Below are 23861 nucleotides of genomic sequence, written 5' to 3' on the forward strand. Positions count from 1 at the left end.
CGGAATCTGGCGACTAGGGGCTTTTCACTAGCTTCATTGCAGTATTAATGTAAGCCTACTTGTGACAGTAAAGATTATAATAAAAATGTTGACTGAATCAAGGCTAAGTGAGGACTTGTCACGTGAATTGAGACAAACGCTTGGTCATGCCACAGCTCCAGAGACAGACATCGAAGAGTTAACTCATGACACTTTTGTGCACTGCAAAGTTGAAAATAGTAACAAGACAGGTTCCCAGCTGTGTGGAAAGCTAACATCATACTCCACGTATAACAAGAGTTAAATTACTACCACTCTTGTACTATACAATCTACACAAATAATAATAATAGCTTATTTAGAACATAACAGCGCAGTACAGGCCCTTCGGCCCTCGATGTTGCGCCGACCTGTGAAACCACCCTAAAGCCCATCTACACTATTCCCTTATTGTCCATATGTCTATCCAATGACCATTTGTTAGGAACAGTGATCACCCATGGCAAACGCAAGATAGAGCAGAAATGCATCGACTCCATTGTCAAATTACCCCTGCCCCATAATGTCACAGCCTTCCGGTCATTTCTAGGACTGGTTGGGGACTGCAGGAATCACATCGACGGTTTTGCCATAAAGGCAGCGCCCCTCTCCGAACTCCTAAAGAAGCAAGCACCATGGGAACGGCTTCCACAGCACACGGATGCCGTGGATATATTAAAACTAGCTCAGCACAGTTCCCGCATTACAGGTCCCAGATCCACTCTCCCCATACGCAATTGAAGTTTCCACCACCAACCAAACCCTTTTGGCCGTGCTCCTCCAAGAAAGATCGTTTAGGTCCCGTAGCATACGCTTCACGAGTTCTCGACCCAGTTGAGCAAGGATTTTCTGCCTGCGAAAGGCACCTGCTTGCAGTTTTTTCGGCAGTTCAATACTTCGCCTACATAACAGGACTCAAACCCATCACCATTTTAACTGAGCACACCCCAACACAACATCTCTTGGATGGTAGACTAAAGGACGGCACAGTCAGCCAAATTGTCATGCCATATTTTCTGCATGTGCGTATTTATATAATTTATTTGAAAAATTTGTACGGATATGATTAATATCCTTTACATTAATATAATTGCTTTATAATCATTAACTGAATTATTTTATTAGGACCAACAGGCGCACTGATTTCTAATCTTGTCCTCTCTGGCAAGTGTCAAATCAAATAAACTTCTAATAAACGTTTTCTCTTAAAAAAAAAAAAATTCAAGTACCCAATTCTACCCTGCACATCTTTGGGTTGTGGGGGTGACCCCCATGCAGACACGGGGAGAATGTGAAAACTACACACGGACAGTGACCTGGGGCTAGGATTGAACCGCTGTCCTCAGCACCGTGAAGCAGCAGTACTAACCACTGCACCACTGTGCCGCCCCGAAATCAAATCAACTTACTAGGTCGGTCTGCCCATGTAGATTCCAGGAGTCGGTGTGTGGGCTCTTTTAGTAATAGAGAAATCCACACGAATCCTACGCCCATCCAATTCCATTCCATTGGCACGTTCTTTAGCCTGTCGAAAGGATCAATTGAAAATTAAGCTTTTGCTCTGGTTATGTGGTGGAACAGAAATTTAATAACACTCAAAAATTCACTGCCCCATGTATAGAATCACAGAATCCTTACAGGGCAGAATGAAGCCATTCTTGGAGGCCCATCAATTCTGCACTAGCTCTCTGAAAGAGCATTCTACAAAGTCCCACTCCCCTGCCTTGTCCCCATAACTTTGCATATTCTTGTTCAAATAGCAATCCAATTCCCCTTTGAATAACTCCATCGAACCTGCCTCTACCACCTCAGAAAATTCCATCGAGGCTTCAACCACCCTCAGGATCCTCCTCCTTTTGTCCATTCTTTGGATCAGTGCCCTCTAGTACTTGATGTACTCCCGAGAGGGAACAATTTCTCACTATTTACCCTGGCCATACCGCTCAGGATTTTGAATACCTCTATGAAGTCTCCTCAGTCTTCTTTTCTCTAAGGTAAACAGACCCAACTGTTTCAATCTATTCCCATAGGTTACAGTTGTTTATCGCTGGAATCCTGCTTGTAAATCTCCTCTGTAATCTCTGCAATGCCTTCACATCCTTAAAGTGTCGCACCCAGAACTGGACCCAGCATTCCAGATGAGGCCCAATTAGTGTCTTATTACAACTTATGGGTTTTAGATTGAACCCAGTAAGCCAATGGTGGTATGAAAATTTTCAAGAACACTCTTTTACACTCTTACCTCCTTAGCATCGTCTACATTCTCAAAGTAGACAAAAGAAAAGCCTCTGGAACGATTTGACTGTTGATCATACACGACATTAACCCCTGCAAGCGGACCGTACCTCGAAAAGACCTCTCGCAGATCTCGCTCAGTGGTATATAGACTTAGACCAAACACACCCAGACAAGTGTTAGGGTCAGGGTTAGCCTGCACAGAGAATACACACTGAATTAGTAAAGCAAAGCTCTTCTAAGAAGCAAATTTTCATATTTCCAGGACTCATTTTGGATCTAATGGTGCTTGCATACCATCATTTTATCAGTATTCAAAACGAACTGCTACACACCAACATTAACTCTGGGCTCAGCTGAGGTACTAGCTAGAGTGAAATGCCCTAAAGGAGTGTAGCCATATGGAGTGAATCCTCAGCAGTCCAAATATTTGCAAGTTAGGTGGATTGGCCATACTAAATTGCCCCTTACTGTCCAAAAGGTTAGGTGGGGTTACTGGGCTAGGGTGGGCTTAAGTAGGGTGCTCGGAAAGAGGGCCGTTGCAGACTTGATGGGCCAAATGGCCTCCTGCTGCACTGTAAATTCTATGACCAAATGGGTTCTCAGTAGAAGGGCCAACTGCGTGGACAGGAACCATTAAGGTTTCAGCCCCATGACCTTTCATCAGAGCTCGTCTGACAATAGGTCATCAATCCAAAATGCCTTTCTCTAGATAATGCCTGACCCGAGTATTTCCACCATTTCTCTTCTTTATTCCAGATTTCCAGTATCCACAGTATTGTTTGTATAAAATCTGACCCCATGGACACCTTTCAAGCTCAATCGAGCCAAATAAATTGGTGGCACAAGGATTTCAACTCCTCAACACCCAACCACGTGACCCATCTCCACTTGGTTTTCCCATTAGGCTTCCGGGAGCAGGCACAACAGTGCAGCAACCCGGCAGGTACCGCATTGGCTGCTCAAAACCTATTCCCTGCAAAATACTACGTGAGCGCAGCCACTCAAAACGTTTAACGCTACTTTGCACTGAAATAAACAGGCCACATCAAAAGAAAATTTAGAGCGAATATTGTCCAATTTAAAAAATGTTTTTAAATGTTTTTATTCAAGATTTTTCCATAATTTTTTTAACAAAACACGACAATAGAAAATATAATGCAAAAAAGGCAAAACACTGTGCCAACAAAACAACTTAACCCCCTAACCAACTAAGAATTCAATAAACAAAAACAAAGCAAAGTAGGGCATCCGCCCCTTACAAATAAAATGAAATCCCCCCCACCCCCAGTTGCTGCTGCTGACCTCCACCTAACGTTCCGTGAGAAAGTCAAGGAATGGTTGCAACCGCCTGGAGAACCACTGCACAGACCCTCGCAAGGTAAACTTTATCTTCTCCAACCTGAGAAACCCCGCCATGTAATTGACCCAAGCCTCCATGCTTGGGGGTTTCGCGTCCCTCCACATTAACAAGAGCCTTCTCCGGGCTACCAAGGAGGCAAAGGCCAGGACTCCGGCCTCCTTCGACTCCTGCACTCCCGGATCGTCCGATCCCCTAAATATCGCTATTCCCCAGCTCGGTTTCACCAGAGTGTCCAAGACCTTGGACATGGCCTTTGCAAAGCCCTTCCAAAATTACCTAAGCGCCGGGCATGTCCAGAACATATGGGCATGGTTTGCTGGACTCCCTGAACGCCTCATGCACTTGTCCTCTACCCCAAAAAACCTACTCATTCTCGCCCTTGTCATATGCGCCCAGTGCACCACCTTAAACTGAACCAGGATCAGCCTGGCGCAAGAGGAGGAGGAATTGACACTGCCCAGGGCGTCATCCAGCTCCTCCCCCGACTGCAGCTCCTGGTATATGTCCGATACTTTGCCATCCCCCACCCACACGCCCGAGACGACCCTGTCCTGTATCCTCCGGGCAGGCAGCAGCAGAAATTACCCCACCTGTTTTTTCACAAATGCCCGAACCTACATGTACCTAAAGGTATTCCCCGGGGGTAGCCCAAATTTCTCCTCCAGCGCACTCTGACTGGCAAAAAGTCCCATCGATAAACAAGTCCCATCCTTCTGATTCCTGCCCTGTGCCAGCCTCGGAACCCACCATCTATCCTACCTGGAACGAACCTGTGGTTGTTCCATATCGGGGTCCAAACTGAGGCCCCTCCCTCCCCCCGGTGCCGTCTCCACTGCCCCCAAATCCTCAGTGTCGCCGTCACCACCGGGCTCGTGGTATACAGCATCGGCGGAAGCAGCAACGCTGCCATCACCAGTGCCCCCAAACTATTATCTATACAGGACGCCACCACCAACAGTTTCCACACCGCCCCCTCTTCCTCCATTACCCATTTCCGAATCATCAACACATTCGCTGCCCAGGTTCGGCAGTGCCAACACCCCACCCCCACCCGACTGCGCTCCAAAAACAGTCTCTTAACCCACGGGGTCTTATTTGTCCACACAAACCCCATGATACTCCTATTTACCTGCTTGAAAAAGGACTTGGGATGAGAATGGGCAGGCACTGGAACACGAACAAGAACCTAGGGAGAACCATCTTTACCGACTGCACCCTGCCCGCCAGGGAGAGTGGCAACATGTCCCACCTCCTAAAGCCCTCCTCCATCTGACCCACCAGCCACGCGAAGTTGAGCTTGTGCAAGACCCCCCGCCAGCTCTTGGCCACCTGGATGCCCAAGCACTGAAAGCTCCTCTCCACCATCTTAAGGTAGCTCTCCCAACCTCTTTTCCTGGCCCCTCGCATGCACCACAAAAAGCTCGCTTTTTCCCACGTTTAGCTTGTATCCCGAAAAGTCTCCAAAATCCCCAAGAACCTGCATGACCTCCCCCATCCCCTCCACCGGATCCACAATATACAGAAGGTCATCCGCATACAGCGAAACACGGTGCTCCCCGCCGCCCCCCCCCAAACCAATCCCCTCCAGATTCTGAACTCCCACAACGCTATGGCCAGCGGCTCAATCGGCAAGGCAAACAGCAGGGGGGGGGACAAAGGGCACCCCTGCCTCGTTTCACGATATAACCTAAAGTACCCTGACTGCAGCCGGTTCATCGACACACTTGCTACCGGGGCCTGGTACAACAATTTGACCCACTCTATGAATTCCTCCCCAAATCCATATCTGCCTAACACCTCCCAGAGGTATTCCCACTCCACCCGATCGAAGGCCTTCTCCGCGTCCATTGCTACTACCACTTCTACGTCCCCACCCTCCAAGGGCATCATGATCACATTCAGGAGCCTCCGCACATTCGTATTCAGCTGCCTGCCCTTCACAAACCCCTTCTGATCCTCATGAATCACTCCCGGGACACAATCCTCAATCCCAATGGCCAAGATCTTGGCCAAGAGCTTGACATCCACATTAAGAAGTGAAATCGGCCTATAGGAGCCACATTGCAGCGGGTCCTTATCACGCTTGAGGATAAGCGAGATCAGAGCCTGCGACATCGTCGGGGGAAGGATACCCTTTCCTTAGCCTCATTAAAAGTTCTCAACAACAGCGGGCCCAACACCTCCGAGAATTTCCTATAGAACTCTACGGGGAACCCATCCGGCCGCGGGGCCTTGCCCGCCTGCATACTCCCCAACCCCTTAACTAGCTCCTCCATCCCAATCGGGGCCCTCAGTCCCTCTATCCGCCCTTCCACCACCTTTGGGAACCTCAGTTGGGGCAGGAACTGCCTCATCCCCTCCCCACCCTCTGGGTTCTGACTCATACAGTTTACCATAGAAATCCTTAAAGACCTTGTTTATTTTAGCGGGACTCCGCACCATGTGCCCCCCCCCCCCCCCCCCCAATCTCTAATTCCCCCAATCTCCCTAAACTGCCTCCCTCGTCCGCAGCTGATGCGCCAGCATCTGACTTGCCTTCTCCCCATACTCATACACTGCTCCCTGTACCTGCCTCAACTGGGCATCAGCCTTCCCCGTGGTTAGCAAATCAAACTCCGTTTGGAGGCTCCGACGCTCCTCCAGCAGCCCCTCCTCGGGTGATTCCACATACCTCCTAGCTACCCTCAGTATCTCCCCCACCAACCTCTCCCTCTTCTCCCTGTGGGCCCTGATTGAGATTAGCTCCCCCCTGACCACTGCCTTCAGCGCCTCCCAGACCACACTCACCGACACCTCCCCATTATCATTGGCCTCCACATATCTTTGGGTGCACCTCCAGACCCGCCCACAGACCTCCTCGTCCGCCAGTAGTCCCACGTCCATTCGCCACAGCGGGCGTTTGCCTCGCTCCTCCCCACCCCCAGCTCCACCCAGTGTGGGGCATGGTCCGAGATCGCAATGGCCGAATACTCAGTCCCCTCCACCCTAGAGATCAGCGCCCTGCTTAGCACAAAAAAATCTATCCGCGAGTAAGCCTTGTGCACATGGGAGAAGGAGGAAAACTCCTTCGCCCTTGGCCTGGCAAATCTCCACAGGTCCACTCCCCCCATCTGGTCCATGAACCCCCTCAGGACCATGGCTGCTGCCGGCCGCTTACCTGACCTCGACCGGTCCAGAGTCGGGTCCAGGACCGTATTGAAGTCTTTCTCTCCCCTCCCCCCCCCCCCCCCCATTACCAAACTACGTGACTCCAGATCCGGAATCCGACTCAGCATCCGCTTCATGAACCCCGCATCGTCCCAGTTCGGAGCATACACATTCACCAGCACCACCCAGGCCCCCTGCAGCCTGCCACTCACCATAATATATCGACCCCCCTTATCTGCCACAATACCCACCGCCTCAAATGCCACCCGCTTACTCACGAAGATTGCAACCCCCCTGTTCTTTGCATCCAGCCCGGAGTGAAAAACCTGTCCCAGCCATCCCTTCCTCAGCCTGGTTTGAGCCGCAATTTTCAGGTGTGTTTCCTGTAGCATGGCTACGTCTGCCTTCAGCCCCTTTAAGTGCGAGAACACCCGGGCCCTCTTGACCGGCCCACTCAGGCCTCTCACATTCGACACCAGCCAGATCGGTGGGCTCCCCGACCCCCCCCCCCCCCCCCTCCTAGCCATCTCCTTTTTTAGGCCAGCCACGTGCCCGCGCCTCCCAGGCGGAGGCTCCCCGCCCCGACTCTCCCTCTTACCATCGATTCCCCCTCAATCAGCACAGCAGCAACCCAGTTCCCCACTCCCAAACACCACCCCCCACCCCCCCCAATTGTAAGCCAGCTGACTCATGCTGACCCCGGCCGCTCCCGCCTCTGCCTCCAATGCCCCTTTGGATTCCCCATCCAAATCTCCAGCCCCCCCCTCCCACCTAAGTGGGGTAAAAAGAGTCCACCCCCCTCCCCTACACTCCATATAAACCAATGCGGACATCGAACACAGTACCGCCCCACGCTTCTGGTACCGCCCCCATCATTGCACAGCAAAGCCGCACTCCCTGCCTGGGCCGACCCCACCCCCTATGACAGCTCCTCCCAACTGCGACCTCGCCCCAATCCCAGAGGGCCCCAGGCCCACCCAGACCTAATAAACGCGGGGAAAAAACCCCACCCCATCTCCCTCACCCACAACCCTCATAACATACTGCAAACCATTAATTCGAGTCCAACTTCTCATTTTTGATGAAAGTCCACGCCTCATCCGGCATATCAAAATAGTGGTGTCGGTCCTGGTATGTGACCCACAGCCTCGCCGGCTGTAACAGCCCGAACTTCACCCCCTTCCCGCGGAGGACCGCCTTGGCCCGATTGAGTCCTGCCCGCTTCTTGGCCAGCTCTGCACTCCAGTCCTGGTAAATCCGGATCTCGGTGTTCTCCCACCTGCTGCTCCGCTCCTTCTTCGCCCATCGCAGGACACTCTCCCTGTCGGTGAAGCGGTGGAACCGTACCACCATAGCCCTTGGCGGCTCGTTCACCCTTGGCCTCCTGGCCAGGACTCGGTGCGCCCCATCCAGCTCCAGGGGCCTCGAGAAGGCCCCGGCGCCCATCAGCATCGTGGTCACATACTCCCCAGCATCCGACCCCTCCACACCTTCAGGGAAACCCAGAACCCGCAGGTTCTGCCTCCTCGACCTATTCGCCAGGTTCTCCAGCTTCTCCTGCCATTTTTTTGTGCAGCGCCTCGTGCGCTTCCACTCCGACCGCCAGGCCCAGAATTCTGTCCTCATTCTCAGAGGCCTTCTGCTGCACCTCCTTAATCACCGTCCTCTGCATCTTCTGGGTCTCCACCAACCTTTCGATCAATGCCTTCATAGGGGCCAACACCTCCGCCTTCAAGTCCACAAAGCAGCTTCTCAAAAACTCCTGCTGCTCCCGAGACCATTGGGCCCGCGGTGACGCTGCCAGATCACCGCCCGCCGCCATCTCGTTTCTTCGCGCCCGTTCTCCTCTCTTCTCTAAAGCCACTTTTTTGACCGCTCCGCTCCATACAGTGCTGGGGGACCCTCACTGTTTCCTTCCCTCACCGGGAATCGTCGTCCAAATGCCGCTGGAGCTCCTAAAAAGGGCCCAAAAGTCCGTTATCGGCGGGAGCTGCCGACCATGCGACCTACCAAGGCATAGCCGCAACCGGAAGCCCCCAGAATATTGTCCAATTGATCTTTAGACGTTTCTTGTTGGAGCAGAGTGTTGTATATCCAGAATAGAAGACGACTTACATTTTTAAAAAAATTCTACATTTTTTAAGTACCCCCCAATTATTTTTGTTTCCCAATTAAGGGGTAATTTAGCGTGGCCAATCCTCCTAATCTGCATATCTTTGGGTTGTGGGGTGAAACCCACACAGATACAGGGAGAATGTGCAAACTCCACAGTGACCGGGGCTGGGATCGAACTCGGGTCCTCAGCGCTGTAGGCAGCAGTGCTAACCACTGAGCCACCGTGCCGCCCTGAAGACTTACATTTAGATGCTGCTTTTCACAACTATTGGACGTCCAAAGTACATTTCATGCAATGAAATACTTTTGAAGCGTCACCACCGTTATCATAATATAGGAAATTTATGCTCTGCAAGCTCCCACAAACAGCAAAGTGATAATCAACAGATACTCCGCAATTTTGTGATAGCGACTCGGGGATAAATAGTGGCCAAGACACCAGGAATGACTCCCCTGCTCTTTTAAACGTGGCCATAAAATATTTTAGACTCACCAGAGGCAGACGGGACCTCGGTTTCATATCTCACCTGAAAGATGGCAGCTCTGAGTGCAGCACTCCCTCAGTACTGCATTGGAATGTCAGCCTAGATTGTTGCACTCAAGTTCTGTAACAGGACTAGAACCTGACTGAAGAGTGCGGCCAACCAACCTACGGTCGCCACACCCACTATTAAAGGTCTTGCCATGCAACAGTAACTGGCTGCAAGCTGAACTACAGGGACCAATAGATAACATTGCAAAAGGTACCTCAGCAGGTATATCTGAAGTTTAACAAATCCTCTCAAGAAACTGGCCTGAAGCTAATTTGAAGTAACTAAACATTTGGACCATACACCTTGGGACCATGACCATGAGAATTCAATTCAGAGTTGGTCCTCATCATAAGTAAATTTTAAAAGCAGATAAATTGAGCATGAAAACAGTTAGCAGCATCAACAAAATAATTAAAGACTTGCAGTTTGTACAGGGCCTTGCACAACCACAAGACAGCTATAAACAATTTAGAATTAACCATGTACTTTTGAACTGTAATTGCTGAATACTATTTGGATGTTTATACCAGGTTACAGCTGTGGAGGAACAATGATGCTAACGGTAACACCGTCACCAGCTTCAGGGCTTTTGTTCCCTCTAAAAAGCTAAAAACAGAAACCAGACACTTCCCAGCCACCCACTAAACATCCCTAGAATAGATCTGTTGCACCCAATTTACAGCGACAGCACTTTCCCATTAATTAAGAAGAATAGGAAAGCAAATGGGGGATTTAATGATCGATATATAATAAATTCCTGTTTCCCTGGAAACCCACTATGACTTTCTGAACTAACTGTACAGAATGGGCAACAAAGTAATAACATTTTTACATAAAATATTACAAGTAGATCCAAAGTTCGCAAGCAGGTCAAAAAGCAAATTAACTGTTACACTAGCATGCAGCTAGAACCTTATGAAACTAATTTGTTTCTATGTAGCATTCCCATGACATCCCAAAGAGGTCTTCATTTACATCTACCTTTAAAATGCAATCTGTTTTTATGCAGGTACACCCTCAAAGCTGCCTCTGACCTTGCAAACCCTCAAATCTCATCTCAAAGCTCCCTTTCCACTCCAAAACCCTAGAAACATTTTGCAGCCTCCAAAATTTGTGTCCATCCTTCCACAAAATAGAGTTTCAATCATTCCACTGAGGTTTCTGTCCCACACAGCAAATCAGCTCTAATCAGTCACAAATGACTTTAAAAAAACAAACATTTTATTGAGGTATTTTTGCTATTATAACAACAAACAAACAACAGCATCTCCCTTACATGTCCCACCTTTATTAACCCCCTACTCTAAGCTAAACTAACACCCCCACTTCTGCTAACGATTAATTTTCCACGAAGAAGTTGACGGAACAGTTGCCACCTCAGGGAGGCTAACCCCAACAGTGACCCACTCAAGGCGAACTATCTTTTCTCCACAGAGGAAGCTGGCCACATCTGATAGCCAGGTCTCCAACTTCGAAGGGCTTTGAGTCCCTCCAAGCTAATAGGATCCGTCTCCGGGCTACTACGGAAGCAAAGGCCAGAACGTCTGCCTCTTTCACCTCCTGGATTCCCGGGTCTTCCGACACCCCGAAAATCGCCACCTCTGGTCTCAGCGCCACCCTTGTTTTTAACACCGTGGACATGACATCTGCAAACCCTTGCCAAAATCGCCTAAGCTTCGGACATGCCCTGAACATGTGGACATGGTTCGCTGGTCCTCCCACACATTTTGCACACCTGTCTTCCACCCCAAAGTATCTGCTCATCCGGGCCACTGTCATGTAAGCCGTGAACGACCATGAATTGTATCAGACTGAGCCTGGCACACGTTGCAGACGCATTGCTCTATTCAACGTGTCCACCCATAGACCATCCTCTATGGCTCCTCCCACTTGCGCTTCAGCTCCTCGGTCCGCGTCTCCTCTGACCCCATAAGTTCCTTGTAAATGTCAGAGACGCTCCCTTCTCCGACCCATCCTCGGGAAACTACCCTGTCCTGAATCCCCCTTAGCGGTAGGAGCGGGAAGGTTGACACCTGTTTACGTAGGAAGTCCCGCACCTGCAGATACCCGAATTTGTTTACCCTCGCCAACACAAACTTCTCCTCCAGCTCCCTCATACCCAGAAAGCCCCCTCTATAAACATATCCCTCATCCTCTCAATTCCTGCTCTCTGCCACATCCGAAACCCCCCATCCATACTTCCCAGGGCAAACTGGGACTACAGATTGGGGACCAGACCGATGCTCCCTCTGCTCCCACATGTCTCCTCCATTGCCCCACAGACTCTCAGGGTCACCACCACCACAGGGCTGGTGGAGTGCCATGCCGGCGGGAACGGCAGAAGCGCAGTTACCAACCCACCCAAACTGGTGCCCTTGCATGAAGCCGCCTCCATAAGCTCCCATGCCGATCCCTCCCCCACCACCCATTTCCTGATCATGGCTATATTCGCTGCCCAGTAAGTTACTAAAATTCGGCAGCGCCAGCCCGCTCTCTCCCCGACTCCGCTCAAGCATTACCTTCCTTACCCACGGGGTCTTGTGCGCCCAAACAAAACCAGAGATCACTTTGTTGACCCATTTAAAAAAGGACCAAGGAATAAAGATGGGGAGACATTGAAACATAGAACATAGAACAATACAGCGCAGTACAGGCCCTTCGGCCCACGATGTTGCACCGAAACAAAAGCCATCTAACCTACACTATGCCATTATCATCCATATGTTTATCCAATAAACTTTTAAATGCCCTCAATGTTGGCGAGTTCACTACTGTAGCAGGTAGGGCATTCCACGGCCTCACTACTCTTTGCGTAAAGAACCTACCTCTGTCCTATATCTATTACCCCTCAGTTTAAAGTTATGTCCCCTCGTGCCAGCCATCTCCATCCGCGGGAGAAGGCTCTCACTGTCCACCCTATCCAACCCCCTGATCATTTTGTATGCCTCTATTAAGTCTCCTCTTAACCTTCTTCTCTCCAACGAAAACAACCTCAAGTCCATCAGCCTTTCCTCATAAGATTTTCCCTCCATACCAGGCAACATCCTGGTAAATCTCCTCTGCACCCGCTCCAAAGCCTCCACGTCCTTCCTATAATGCGGTGACCAGAACTGTACGCAATACTCCAAATGCGGCCGTACCAGAGTTCTGTACAGCTGCAACATGACCTCCCGACTCCGGAACTCAATCCCTCTACCAATAAAGGCCAACACTCCATAGGCCTTCTTCACAACCCTATCAACCTGGGTGGCAACTTTCAGGGATCTATGTACATGGACACCTAGATCCCTCTGCTCATCCACACTTTCAAGAACTTTACCATTAGCCAAATATTCCGCATTCCTGTTATTCCTTCCAAAGTGAATCACCTCACACTTCTCTACATTAAACTCCATTTGCCACCTCTCAGCCCAGCTCTGCAGCTTATCTATATCCCTCTGTAACCTGCTACATCCTTCCACACTATCGACAACACCACCGACTTTAGTATCGTCTGCAAATTTACTCACCCACCCTTCTGCGCCTTCCTCTAGGTCATTGATAAAAATGACAAACAGCAACGGCCCCAGAACAGATCCTTGTGGTACTCCACTTGTGACTGTACTCCATTCTGAACATTTCCCATCAACCACCACCCTCTGTCTTCTTTCAGCTAGCCAATTTCTGATCCACATCTCTAAATCACCCTCAATCCCCAGTCTCTGTATTTTTTGCAATAGCCTACCGTGGGGAACCTTATCAAACGCTTTGCTGAAATCCATATACACCACATCAACTGCTCTACCCTCGTCTACCTGTTCAGTCACCTTCTCAAAGAACTCAATAAGGTTTGTGAGGCATGATCTACCCTTCACAAAGCCATGCTGACTATCCCTGATCATATTATTCCTATCTAGATGATTATAAATCTTGTCTCTTATAATCCCCTCCAAGACTTTACCCACTACAGACGTGAGGCTCACCGGTCTATAGTTGCCGGGGTTGTCTCTGCTCCCCTTTTTGAACAAAGGGACCACATTTGCTGTCCTCCAGTCCTCTGGCACTATTCCTGTAGCCAATGATGACATAAAAATCAAAGCCAAAGGTCCAGCAATCTCTTCCCTGGCCTCCCAGAGAATCCTAGGATAAATCCCATCAGGTCCCGGGGACTTATCTATTTTCAGCCTGTCCAGAATTGCCAACACCTCTTCCCTACGTACCTCAATGCCATCTATTCTATTAGCCTGGTGCTCAGCATTCTCCTCCACAACATTATCTTTTTCCTGAGTGAATACTGACGAAAAATATTCATTTAGTATCTCGCCTATCTCTTCAGACTCCACACACAATTTCCCATCCCTGTCCTTGACTGGTCCTACTCTTTCCCTAGTCATTCGCTTATTCCTGGCATACCTATAGAAAGCTTTTGGGTTTTCCTTGATCCTTCCTGCCAAATACTTTTCATGTCCCCTCCTTGCTCGTCTTAGCTCTCTCTTTAGATCCTTCCTCGCTACCTTGTAACTATCCATCGCTCCAACCGAAACTTCACACTTCATCTTCACATAGGCCTCCTTCTTACTCTTAACAAGAGATTCCACTTCCTTGGTAAACCACGGTTCCCTCGCTCGACGCCTTCCTCCCTGTCTGACCGGTACATACTTATCAAGAACACGCAGTAGCTGATCCTTGAACAAGCCCCACTTATCCAGTGTGCCCAACACTTGCAGCCTACTTCTCCACCTTATCCCCCCCAAGTCACGTCTAATGGCATCATAATTGCCCTTCCCCCAGCTATAACTCTTGCCCTGCGGTGTATACTTATCCCTTTCCATCATTAACGTAAACAGGAAACGCGAACAGGAATCTCGGGAGGACAGTTATTTTCACCGTCTGCTCTCCCAGCTAATGACAACGGGAGCGCATCCCATCTCCAAAAATCATCCTTCATTTGGTCTACTCGCCGGGCCAGATTTAATTCATGCAGCCGGTCCCATTCCCGCGCCACTTGAATGCCTTGGTACCTAAAGCTTGCCACTACTTAGCTCCCCCAATCACCTCTCCTGGACCGCAAACATCTCACTTTACCCCATATTTAGCTTATACCCCGAAAACCGGCCAAATTTCCCTAGAATCCTCATGATCTCTTCCATCCCCTCTAATGGGTCCAATAAGATACAGAAGCAGGTCGTCTGCATAGAGCAAGGCTCTGCGCTCCACCACCCACCCCAGACTAGCCCCTTCCAGCCCCTTGAGGCTCTCACAGCAATTGCCAACGGCTCTACAGCTAGCGCGAACAACAGTGATGAGAGGGGGCATCCCTGTCTCGTCCCACGGTGCAGTCTAAAATAGTCCACTGTTGTGCTATTCGTCCGTACACTTGCCACAGGAGCCTGATACAGCAACATGACGCAGTCAATAAAGCCCTGCCCAAATCCGAACCGTCCCGGTACCTCCCATAGAAAATCCCATTCTACCCGATCAAAAGCCTTTTCTGCATCCATGGCAAGCATTACCTCCACTTCCAACTGCCTACCCTTAACAACCCCGTTTCGTTCTCCCCAATAACTTCCAGAACACAATCCTCAATCCTGGAGGACAACATTTTGGCCAGCAGTTTGGCGTCCACATTTAACAGGGATATCGGCCTGTAGGACCCACACAGCTCCGGGTTCTTGCCCTGCTTCAGAATCAGAGAAATCGTGGCCTGTGACATCATTGGGGGCAGCACCCCTCTTTCCCTTGCCTCATTGAACATCCTCATCAACATCCGCCCCAATATCCCGGAGAACTTTTCATAAAACTCCACTGGGTACCCGTCCGGCCGCGGGCTTTACCTGCCGGCATGGCCTTCAGACCCTCCACTATCTCTTCCAACCCGATCGGGGCCCCCAGCCCTTCTACCAGCTCCCCGCCCACCTTGGGAAATTCAGCCCCTCCCCCCCCCACGAAGGGCCTCATCCCCTCCGGCCCCGTAGGGGGTTCTGACCCATACAGCCTACTGCAGAAATCCCTAAACGCTTTATTCACCCCTGCTGAATCTCCAACCAGGTTCCCATCTCCGTCATTTACTTTCCCTATCTCCCTGGCTACCCCCCTCTTTTTGAGCTGCTGCACAAGCATTCTGCTGGTCTTCTCTCCATACTCAGATCACCCCCCTCGCCTTTCTCAGCTGCTCCCTGTGGTTAGCAAGCCGAACTCCGCCTGTAGCCTCCGCCGTTCCATTAAAAGCCCTGCCTCTGGGGTCTCCGCATACCTCCTATTGATCTGTAGTATCTCCTTAACCAGTCGGTCCGTCTCTGTCCTGTCCATCTTCTCCCCATGGGCCCGTATCGAGATCAGCTCCCCAGACCATCCCTGCTGAAATTTCCCCCGCGTCGTTGACCTGCAGGTAGTTCTGAATACATTTCCTCAGCCGCACGCACACCCCTTCGTCAGCCAAAAGTCCCACATCTAACCTCCAGTGCGGGCGCTGGTTACTGTCTTTACTAACCTGCAGGTCAACTCAGTGCGGAGCACGGACTGAGATTGTGATCGTCGAGTACCCAGTGTCCACCACCCCTGCGAGTAAGGCCCTGCTCAAAATAAAGAAATTGATCCAGGAGTACACTTTATGCACATGTGAGTAGGAGAACTCCTTCACCCTCGGCTGCCCAAATCTCCATGGATCCAGCCCCCCACCCCCATTTGCTCCATGAACCCTTTTCGTTCCTTTGCCATTGAGCTTGATCGGTCCAAGCCAGGGTCAATAACTGTGTTGAAGTCCCCTCCCATGACCAACCTGTGCGGGTCCAGGTCAAGTAACGTCCCCAGCATCCTCTTTTAGAAACTCCACATCATCCCAATTTGGCACATACACATTTACTACTACCACCTGCACCCCCTCCAGTTTCCCACTGACCATAATGTATCGACCTCCCACATCCGAAACTATTCTAACCGCCTCAAACACCACTCGCTTATTGATCAGGATCGCGACCCTTCCTAGTCTTTGAATCCAGTCCCGAGTGAAAGACCTGACTGACCCAGCCTTTCCTCAATCTAATCTGGTCAGTTACTCGAAGGTGCGTGTCCTGCAACATTACCACGTCCGCCTTCAGTTCCGTAAGAAGCACGAACACACATGCCCTCTTGACCGATCCATTGAACCCTCGAACATTCCAGGTGATCAGCCCATTTTGTGGGCTCATTGCCTGCCTGCCTGCCCCCCCCCCGCCCTTCGCCGATCAGCCATTCCCTTTTTTGGGCCCGCCTCCAGCCCATGCTCCAGGCCTCCACCGGCCCAACCTCCTCTCTGTCCCTTGGCCCAAGTCCCTCCCTCGTCAGCAGAACATTCACCCCGCTCTCCCCCCACCCCCCCCAGGAACAACACTCTGTAACCCAACCCCTTTGAAAACCGAACATATGCACCCCCCGCCCCACTGTGCTTCCGTGAGCTAGCCCACCCAGCTAGCTTGGTGGCCCCATCCCTGGCGCCGGATAGTCTCCCACCTACTGTCCACCCCGCCCCCGCCCGCTCATACAAACATACTCCAATGACAAACAATCCCCACACAAGCATGACAGAAAAACACCAAAATCTAAACAAGCACACCACACCTCCATCCCCCAACAGCGCAAATTAAAACCTTAACTCACTCAGCTCTGCCACTGCTCCCAAATCAATACAGAACGAAAAACTTGTTTTTTTTTTAAAAAAAAGGACAGATAAACAACCTTTCCTTTCCACCAAGTCCAGCGCGTCCTCAGGCGACTTGAAGTAAAAAGGGTGTTCCTCGTACGTGACCCAGAGAAGGGCCGGATACAGCAGTCCGAACTTCGCCTTTTTCTTAAAAAGGATCGACCTAACCTGGTTGAAGCCTGCTCTTGTCCTGGCCACCTCCACACTCGGGTCTTGGTAATAACTTAGGATACTATTGTCCCACTTACAGCTCCATGTCTGCTTGGCCCACTGTAGAATGCGCTCCTTATCCAAGTACCTGTGGAATCTCACCACCATTGCCCTCGGGGGGGTCTCCCGTTCGCGGCTTCCTCGCAAGTGCTCTGTGAGCCCTGTCCACCTCCAAGGGCCGGGAGAATGTCCCATCCTCCAGCAGCTTCTCGAACATATCTGCGATGTATGCCCCAGCGTCAGCTCCTTTGGACCCCTCCGGGAGCTGGTCTCTCAGCATCCCGAGCTCCAGCTCCACTGCAGTTTGATGTTCCTCCTGCTCAGCCAGCACCTTCTGGATCGCCCAATCTTGGCCGTCCAATCCAAGCTCCAACCGCTCACTCGACACTTTTATCGGGTCCAAGCAGTCCCGTTTCTGCTTAGCAAAGCCTTTCTGAATAATTTGCATCAGCTGCTCCGTTGACCGCTGGGTCGACAAACCAGAGGTCCGGTCCTCCACCATGCTGTCTCCCGCTGCAACTTCAGCCCAAGCCTTCTCTTGTCTTTCTGTTTCTGCCTTTACGAACACTTCTAGTCCTTCTCTCCATGCACCGATGTGGGAATTCAGTACACAATTGCCTCAGTCTTCAGTTTTACAGTTCAAGTCCGGTAGAAAATTGGGCGAAAAGTTCCAAAAGTACGACCAGAGCAGGAGCCACCAAATGTGCGACTTACTCCTTCATAGACGCCAATAGATGTCACAAATGACTTTATTTAACTATTAGCATTGACAAACAACCCTTCTTCACCAGTTTGAATCAGTCAGCAAATAGCTGACCACACCATCCCCCAAACCTCATCACTGCCATTCAGCTGGGCAGGACTGCTCCCACCTTGTTTCATTCTGATCTACCTAATGGCCACCAGACAGTATCACTTGCAATGGTTTATTTTATCCTTCCTGCAGCATTACCTCTGGTGTCCATGGATTTATCCTTGACCCTTATTTTTCGGGCTGCAAATGACGACATCAGCAACATCATTTAAAAAACATTTATTTATTTATTTATTTTTTTATATAAGTGTTACTTCCACATGTACGATGTCAAACCTCTACCTCATCACCACCTCCTCCAATGTTGCTAAATTATCTGGCTGCTTATCAGCATCAGTACTGGATGAGGAGACAGCTCTTCTAATTAAATACTAGGATTATTGAGCCATCACCTTGAATCCCTGCCCCATTCCCTGCCAACAGTACAAAACTAAACCAGACTGTTTACAATAATGGTGTCACATTTGATCCCAAGATGAGCAATCAACCACATATCTGTGCCATCGCCAAAACCATTATTTTCCCACCTCTATTACATTGTCCAACTTCCTCAGCTAATCTGCTGCTGAAACTCATTCACTGTCACCTCTAGACCTGACTATTCATTTGCATCCATGCACACAAGGAAGGAGATAGAGGAGGCACTATTCCACATATGGAAAAATCTGTTAAAACAAAATAATGCCAGAGGACCAAAGGACTATTAATTTGATTCCTAATTTTTTTTAAAATGAGGTTAAACAAATCTAGGGAACTACAGGCAGATCAGCTGAACATCAATGGTAGGAACAATGTCATTCTTACTCAAATCACCTGGAGGCTAAAGATAGTCAGCACACATTGTCACCTCACGGCGCTGAGGACCCGGGTTTGCTCCCAGCCCAGGGTCACTGTCCAGGTGGAGTTTGCACATTCACCCAGTGTGTGTGTGTGGGTCTCACCCCCACAACCCAAAGATGTGCAGGGTAGGTGGATTGGCCACACTAAATCATCCCTTAATGGAAAACAAAGTATTGGATACTTTAAATTTATTTTTTAAAAAGTCAACACCGATTCCAAAAGGGAAGTTCTTTGATGAACCTTACTGAATTCTTCAAAGAAACAGAAAGTAGATAAGGGTAATGAAGTCCTCCCACAAGTTTAATGCTGTTAGGTAATTTGGACATTCTAAATTCTCAAGTGTACCCGAACAGACGCCGGAATGCGGCGACTAGAGGCTTTTCACAGTAATTTCATTGCAGTGTTAGCGTAAGTCTACTTGTGACAATAAAGATTATATAGATGTAATGTATTTGAATTTAATAGCTTTTGATAAGGTATCACATAGTAGACAGGACTACGGTCAGAATATGGAATTCAGAAAAGTACCAGAATAGGTTGTAAGTTAGCTACAAAATGAACAGTCACGGTTAAAAGATAGTTATTCAGACTCGCAAAAGGTGGGAAGTGGCAATGGCCCTTGTGGAATACTGTGCACCATTTACATAAACAATATGGACTTGGGAATCAAAGTACAATTTCAATTTTTTGCAAATGATACTAAATTGCGGGGATGTGGTTCAAACAGAACAGCAATAAAATACAGACGACGTTGAAATAATTTGCAGGATGTGTATGCAATTATCAAATGAACTTCAATATAGATAAACAGAGGTGATACCTTTTGGAATAGGTCACCGTTTCCTAGAAAAATAAGTGCCCAAATGTGGTGGAGGAACAGAGGCATGGACTGTAAACAGTTCAAGGCAGTGCTCACCACCACCTTCTCAAGGACAAGTAGGAACAGGCAACAAATGTTGGTGCAGCCAGCAAAGAACACATTGTGAAAGAATGAAAAAAAAACCTGAGGGTTCAACACACATTAAAAGTAGCAATGCAGGTTAATATGGTCATAAAACAGCAAAGAAAGCACTGGGGTTCATTTCAAGAGGGACAAAATTGAAAATCAGAAGGCTCTAGTTAAATTTGTATAGAAATTGGGAGTCCTGTCCGGACAGAGGCACTGGTGAAGGAGCAATAAAGATTTACTAGAATGATATGGGGAGGCAGTGACATAGTGGATTCATCACTGGACGAGCAATACAGAGACCCAGGGTAATGCTGGCAGATGGTGAAATTTGAATTCAATAAAAATATAGAATTAAAAGTCTAATGATTGTGAAACAACAGTTGATTGTTGTAAAAACCCATCTGTTTCACTAATGTCCTTTAGAGAAGGAAATCTGTCACTTACCCGATTACGCCTACGTGTGACTCCAGACCCACAGCAATGTGGTTAATTCTTAAATGTATTTAGGGATGGGCAATAAATGCTGGTCCAGCCAATGACACCCACATCCCATGAACGAATTAAAAATATTACAGAACCAACTTATAGCCATCAGGAAATATTGATAGAAGCTTCCTTACTTAGAAAACAAAACAACTGAGGAGAGGAGCCCTAATAGGCGTTCTTCATTTTGAAAGGATTTGATAGGCTAAATTGTTTCTAACTGAATACCAGGTCATAACAATAGACAGTCACAAATAAATCCAACAGGGGCATTCAGGAGAAACCTTTGTACTCTGTTTTTGGAATGGAAACTCACTACCACTGTAATTGAGGCAAACAGCATAGAAGCATTTAAGCGGATGTGAGATCAGCATATGGAGAAGGAAATGGAAGGATATTTGAAGAGGTTAGATGAAGAATGGGAGGAAGCGTGAATGGAGTAAAAAGCTCCTGCATGAACATAAATATATACGAAGGGACCATAGGACTCCAAAAATAAATGTAGATTTGCTTCATACCCGATTGCCAATATGACGCCTTCGATTTGACATAGGAGATCGACTATGGCTGCGGTGGCGCCTATAATCAGGGCTATAGGATCTGCTCCTGGATCTCCTACGTCGAGAACGTGAACGGGATCGAGACCTTGAATAACGCCTGCGAGAACTCCTCCTGGATACAGACCTAGAAAATCAGTGCATTGTTAGTTCGAGATACAAATGGCAGTTATTCTGAAGAGAGAAGGAAAGTTGATGGGGCAAGAAGGTTTTCTTTGCTTCAATCTTTTATGAAGAAAAACATTCAGACATTTTTAATTTTTTTTTTTTGAAAAGTATTTACAATATGCCTTTTTCTGATCTATTTTCCAAAGTCATTTTGAGATATTACTCTGACGAAGAGCCTATGAACTCAAAACATGAACTCTTTCTTGCCTGATCGATCACTCAGACCGGCTGAGTTTTTCCAGCAGCCCCTATTCGTTTGAGATATCACTGATGGGGTGTATACCATACACTTCAGCAAGAACCAGAGGCTCAAGGGTGTAGCATGCTTTCCTGGGATCAGGCAGCTCCAGGCTGGCCTTCAATCCAGTCCAAATACAAAATGAGAAATGTCATACAAAATCCCCACCTCCTGGATTAAAGACAGCTTTATCCCAGTCAACAAGTGGTAAGGAGGTTAATTTAACATTTAAAAAATATCATATGCATCAACATTTTAGAGATATACTTTGAAAAGACAGCATTCCCCTAAATGGGATCGAAATACTACACATACAAACTGGACCCAGGTCCCCGGGAGGCCATATTCGGGGTGTCGGACCAGCCAGGGTTGGAAACGGGTGCAGAGGATATCATAGCCTTCGCCTCGTTGATTGCCCGAACGCGGATCCTGCTGGGGTGGAGAGCAGCCTCTCCACCCTGTGCCCTGGCGTGGCAGGGGGACCTGTTGGAATACTTGACCCTTGAGAAGTTCAAACTGAGGGGAAGCTCGGAGGGGTTCTACAAATCATGGGCACTATTTATTATGCACTTTCAAGAACTGGATAACATCGAACATTAGTTTGGGGGGAGAGGGGGGCTGTGTATATTAAGGATGACTATGGGTAATTTCTGATTCCTTTTTGTCATTTGTTTATGTAAACATGCGGGCTGATGTTTGGGGGTTGGTGGGAGGATGGGATCGTTGTTATTGTTATGGGGATTGACATATCTGTTGCTTATTATTGTTTATTGTTGGTGGGTGTAAATTCGGGAGAAAATGTGAAAAAGGAGAATAAAAATATTTATATTAACAAAAAAAAGAAATACTGCACATACTTTGACACAAAGGTCCAGCCATCTTCAAACAATTAATTTCCTCAAGTTGTGCTGACAGATAATGTGCAACTTAAATTATGACGACTTCAGTTAAGGCATTTGAAATTTCACCTGTATACCTAAATCTAGGTTATCAATGTACGTCAGAGAATAGAACAATAAAACAAAGAACAATACAGCACCCTTTGGTAGTTTTTATGCCAACCTCTGGGAAACACCATTGTATACTCCTTCAGTCGGAACAAGCACAGATTCACCATAACCTGCTTTCTGTCCCTGAGCCAATTTTGGATCCACAACACCTATGTTCCTCTAACCCCATGCATTTTAGTTGCACTAATAAGTGGTATTTTATTCAATGACTTTGAAAGTATTTAAAACATCAACCGCTTTACCTTAATCAAACTTCTCAAGTTACTTCAATAGAGATCAAGTTAGTCAAATACAATTTACCGTTAACAAATCTGTGCTCTTATCTATTAAACTATTGTTTTACAGGAACCAATTAACTTTGGTCCATAGAGGGCAGCACGGTGGCACAGTGGTTAGCACTGCTGCCTCACGACCCTGAGGTCCCAGGTTCGGTCCCGGCTCTGGGTTACTGCCCATGTGGAGTTTGCACAGTCTCCCAGTGTCTGCCTGGGTTTCACCCCCACAACCCAAAGATGTGCAGATTTGGCGTATTGGACATGCTAAATTGCCCCTTAATTGGAAAAATAATAATTGGATACTATACTCTAAATTTTTTTAAACGATTATCTTCATTGGAGTTCAGAAGAGTAGGGATCTCATAGAAACTTATAAAATTCAAACAGGATTAAACAGGGTAGATTCGAAAAGAATGTTTCCAATGGTGGGGGAGTCCAGAACTAGCGATTGTCATGTGAATGTACCGGGTGCGGCGATGACCAGCTGAGTCGCACGTTTCGGCAGCTCCCTGTGATACGGACTTTTGGGCTCTTGATAGGAGCCCCAACGGCAATTTTAACGGCTGAAAACACCGTGCGGTAAACCAGAAGGGTGTTCCCCCTGGACACGGATGGAAAAAGGAGAGGAAAGTGGCCGGATTGCAGCGGATCCTTTGGAACAACGGCAAGGAAGGCAAGCAGAAACCAAGATGGCGTCGGAAGGTGGCAGTTTCATATGGGGCCCTGAACAACAAGAGTTTTTGAAACGCTGCGTGGAGGAGATAAAAAAGGAAATGAAGAAAGAGTTGTTGGCCCCGATATCACAGGCGATTGAAGGGCTGAAAGAGGAACAAAAGACCCAGGAGCAGGAGCTTCGGGTCGTGAAGGCGAAAGCAGCAGAGAATGAAAACGATATACAGGGCCTGGTGGTGAAGTCGGAGATACAGGAGGCACACCAGAAACGATCTGTGGAGAGGTTGGAGGCACTGGAAAATAACGCAAGGAGGAACAACTTGAGGATTCTTGGCCTTCCTGAAGGTGTGGAGGGGGCGGACGTCGGGGCATATGTGAGCACGATGCTGCACTCGTTAATGGGAGTGGAGGCCCCGACGGGTCCGTTGGAGGTGGAGGGAGCATACCGAGTTATGGCGCGAGGATCGAGAGCAGGAGAGGCTCCCAGAGCCATAGTGGTGAGATTCCTCCGTTTTAAGGATAGAGAAATGGTCCTTAGATGGGCGAAGAAAACTCGGTGTAGTAAATGGGAGAACGCG

The 23861-nt window shown here is 48.5% G+C and overlaps 1 protein-coding gene across 1 annotated transcript in view; it reads right to left on the reverse strand.

The window, feature by feature from the left end:
• Positions 1–23861, reverse strand: part of tra2b (transformer 2 beta homolog) — a gene marked incomplete at its 5' end in the record, with an annotated part of 55957 nt that overhangs the window by 13050 nt on the left and 19046 nt on the right. The window contains 3 exons of the mRNA XM_072494843.1: positions 1427–1542; positions 2260–2448; positions 20882–21047. Of these exons, the coding sequence (XP_072350944.1) occupies positions 1427–1542; positions 2260–2448; positions 20882–21047 (471 nt within the window). The remainder of the gene's footprint in view (positions 1–1426; positions 1543–2259; positions 2449–20881; positions 21048–23861) is intronic.

This window comes from Scyliorhinus torazame, chromosome 2 (genome assembly GCF_047496885.1).
Source record: "Scyliorhinus torazame isolate Kashiwa2021f chromosome 2, sScyTor2.1, whole genome shotgun sequence".
NCBI classification, from domain to species: domain Eukaryota; kingdom Metazoa; phylum Chordata; class Chondrichthyes; order Carcharhiniformes; family Scyliorhinidae; genus Scyliorhinus; species Scyliorhinus torazame.